This window comes from Olea europaea, unplaced genomic scaffold (assembly GCF_002742605.1).
Source record: "Olea europaea var. sylvestris unplaced genomic scaffold, O_europaea_v1 scaffold1929, whole genome shotgun sequence".
Lineage (NCBI taxonomy): Eukaryota > Viridiplantae > Streptophyta > Magnoliopsida > Lamiales > Oleaceae > Olea > Olea europaea.
In genome coordinates, this window is record NW_019237118.1 from 209804 (window position 1) to 213711 (window position 3908).

The 3908-nt window shown below is 35.8% G+C and overlaps 1 protein-coding gene across 1 annotated transcript; it reads right to left on the bottom strand.

The window, feature by feature from the left end:
* Nucleotides 1-2556: 2556 nt before the first annotated feature.
* On the bottom strand, nucleotides 2557-3902 carry LOC111379083. The gene is made up of 3 exons (XM_023002413.1): nucleotides 3861-3902; nucleotides 3710-3777; nucleotides 2557-3000 (listed from the first exon to the last, which is right to left on the bottom strand). The coding sequence occupies exons 1-3, from the start codon at nucleotides 3879-3881 to the stop codon at nucleotides 2787-2789; spliced, it is 303 nt and encodes a 100-aa protein (XP_022858181.1). The 5' UTR covers nucleotides 3882-3902; the 3' UTR covers nucleotides 2557-2786.
* Between the last annotated feature and the right edge of the window lie 6 nt (nucleotides 3903-3908).

Sequence of the window (3908 nt, forward strand, 5' to 3'; positions counted from 1 at the left end):
TCCGGGGGGGGGGGGGGGGGTTCACATTCGGACCTCCGAACTTATGTGAAATGTAGCAAGTCTAATTTTTTTCACTACATTTGGATGCACTTGGATCTTGGTATACAGTTTTTGCTAATTTGACTACTAAAATAAAAAAAAAAATTCGTGATTATCTTTTAATGGGATAATGGGTAACTTATTAATTTCAGTGTAAAATAAATTAAAAAAGAAAAGACCATGAAATGAAAAAGGAAAAAGATTACCAAACTCCTAACCCTAGCCTGAGCTTGGTTCGTGAATCTGGGTTTGAATTTAACCAAGCTTGGGAATCATGTAGGGCTTACCCCACAAGTACCCAGTGATCCAGCTCGTGAGCTAGCCCATTGACTTGTACTTGATATCATTAATAATAAAAATATTTCTTGACCTTATTGAGATTTACCTTTGGGAAAATTGCAACAATGATACAAAACATTTCGTTTATTAACAGGCTTTGTCCAAACTTTTAATTTGTGTCACCGTGTGTATCAAACCTTTGAAAAACTCGCACCTGGAGCCCAAATGGATGATTTCTGTTAGTTTGACCGTTAGTTGACTCAATAAATTGACTTTGACCAATTTTAAAAGGGGTAAAATTGGAACTTTGAATTAAATTTAAAAACAAAAACAAAAACAAAAAAAAAAACAAAAAATCAAAAGCATATAACTGTTCATTCTCTTTCCCACCCCCACTGTTCACCATCTCCTTGATACCCGATCCCAAATTAATCGAACACCACAGTCGCCGTCGCCCAATCAAGAAACCATTTCATTATCAAACCAATCAAGAAACCATTTCATTCCCATAAAGAATTTCTAAGTCAATGTAATTTATGGTGGCGGAAACACACCTTACGGCCACACCCACCATTTCAGACCACCACCAGTGGACACGTACACCACAGATGCTCAATATGATAGTGATGATTTAACAAAATAGGGCCAAATATCAATGTATTTTCTGGGATTTTACATCCAATGCGTGCGAATAAGGGCTCTCATATCCAATCCAACTGATGATTTTCCCATTTTCAATCCACAAATTCACCTACGAGAACTCATATTCATACTCAAACAACTGTGGGTACACAAGTAATTGACCCAGTTGCTGCTCAACTGCCTCGTAATTCGATCCTTGAAGTAGCGACTTCACTGTTCCGTCAATTGCAATTGGCAACCAAAATATTGTTCTTCCATCCATTGTGATTCACCGGTGGTAGAAGTGGGCCTCCTCCTTGCTTGCTTTGTGAGAGCTAAAATACTACTTAGTAGATCTCTTTGATTTGGAAGGGATGATGAATACGGGGTGCATTAATTTAGTGTGGAGGGGTGGGGGTGATGAACAGTATTTTTTATTTTTTGGGGTAGGGGTGGGCTAACTTTTCTCGTTTTATTTTTATTTCAAAGTTCCAATTTTACCCCTTTTAAAATTGGTCAAAGTCAATTTATTGGGTTAACTAACGGTCAAACTAACAGAAATCATCCATTTGGACTCCAGATGCGAGTTTTCAAAGGTTTGGTATTCATGGTGGCACAAACTAAAAGTTTGGACAAAGTCTGCTAATAAACGAAATGTTTGGTACCGCTGCTGCAATTTTCCCTTTAACTTTTGATATAAAATCAGTTTTCTCAAGCAAAAAGAAGGCTAGAGTGCAAGCAACAAGTCACTCCTCCAAAGAGCCAGATCTCAAGCCATCCAATAATTCATAGGGATGGCAAAAATAGAAAAAAATAATAATATATAAAGATTCGTTGAATCCCATATTCACAGGTCCCGTTCCAAATGGGGTGAGTATTACTCGTCAAACCGGGTGAATGGATCGAGGACTGGACATGGGTCATTGTCTCGAAATAGGTACGGGCACAAGAAATATAGTCCCAATCTCGTTTAAAATTAATTTCAAATTTAAATTTTTTTATCAAACAAAAATAAAAAATTTATCATTACTTTAAAGATAACATGAGTTGCTTTTAACAAATTAAAAAAATAAAAAAGGAAGACAATAAATGAGGCAGGGGCCCCGCCCTGTTTTAATTGAGTATGGAGACAGGACAACGTAACAAAATTACTCGATGGGACAAGAGTTAAATGACCGCACCTTCATACTCACCTCATTGTCATCCTTGATAATTCAGATTGTGAGATGGCCCATTGATTAACACTTGATATCATTAATAATAATAAATAAATAAATAAATCAACCATATTAAAATTAATTTTTGATATCATTGAAAATTCAGTTTTCGAAATTAAAAGGAAAAAGCTTGTCTAAGGGCTTGGATTTGTACCAAGTTAGAGCCGAGCTTTAAGATTGGCCTCTCAAGCCAAGGTCGAGCTTGGGAGGCTTGCTGAGCCTGCACTGCAACCCAACATCAGGATTCCATAATTTACATTTGTAGCATTATGCCAGATTCGATCATTTTCTCCTTCCTGCAACTATGCCAATATTTGCTGACCAGAAATAGATTTTGGTTCTACATCAAACCTACCTCTTCATACTTTAATTTTAAAAAAAAAAAAAAGAAGAAGAAAAATTCAGAGAAACCCCGGAACTGAACTGTACACAGCCGTCAAAGTAAGAATCACTCTTAAACCTTCAACAAACAAAGATTCTACTACATAGCATGCTACACGACTAGCCCTACATCTAGAAAGGTTGATCAACACGTTAACATCTTTTACATGCAAGATAAATTACACAACATTTTCGACACATCAGATTCAGAAATCTACACAGATTGTTAAAGATCAGAACAAAGTTCGACTACTGAGAGAAATATGACATGGCTCGTCGAAAATCCAAAGATTTGAGAGCTGATTCTGGGAAATGCTGTGAACCTGGCATCAATAATCCTCCTTCATGAGGAAGAAATACCTGTGGTTGATTACTCATTGCCGAGTTCTCTCCAACTTTTGATGAATTGACTTCTTTCTTTTTCTTCACAAATTCAAAGAACTCAGCAACTTGGCGAGCATACCTTCACATGCAAAAAAGAAGGTAAAAATAAAAAGTAAGGTATTATTGAAATAATTAAATTGTATGGAGGTTAAAATGGTCCAAAGAGTTATTCTCCCTTGATGTAATATTTAAATATATATTCTAGATTTACATTTATCAATCTTTGCTCATAATCACGATTATCAAAGTTACTGCATTTTAAGCACTGACAAACATGCTCCAGCAATTGTCATGTGGAAAACAATGATGCTATCTTAAAGCAATTGTCATGTGGAAAACATTTCAAATTCCGCTCTTCAAAGAGAAAGCAATTCATGCAGCACGCACCAAGGGAAAAATAAAAAATAAAAATTGAGAGCATTTTTAACATGAATATTAAAGATGTCACTTTGTGTGATGTCAGGATTTATACAAATCAAGAATACTGAAGTAAGGACATATTAACAGTTCCAGAAAATAATCTAATTGCGTGTAGACCAACTAGTTCATACGTGGCTATAAATCCAGTCCAAAATTGTCACTAGAAAATTTATTAAAAGGCAATTTCAGTAACCTTAGCATCTACATACTTAACCAAGACGAAAACCAACCAAAACATGCATATGATGAGACTAAAGAACACTGAATCCATGAACTGCTAGCTACTTCGTAATAGCATAGATTACTAAAAGAAGTAAATGAAACAAATAATTTAAACAAACATGTCAAAACAGAGAAAGTTCACATACTGCTGCTTAGCTTCTAAATCTCTGCTAAAATCAATGTCCGGCTCGCAGTCGAGAACCAAGGCTGGAACCTGCTCATTACCAAACAAAGATATATCAAAGGCTTGCTCATCACACCAATCACCTTTATAGAAATGACATACAGGCATAATACCTTTTGGATGCTTGAATGCATATGATCACCATCCAAATAATAGACACG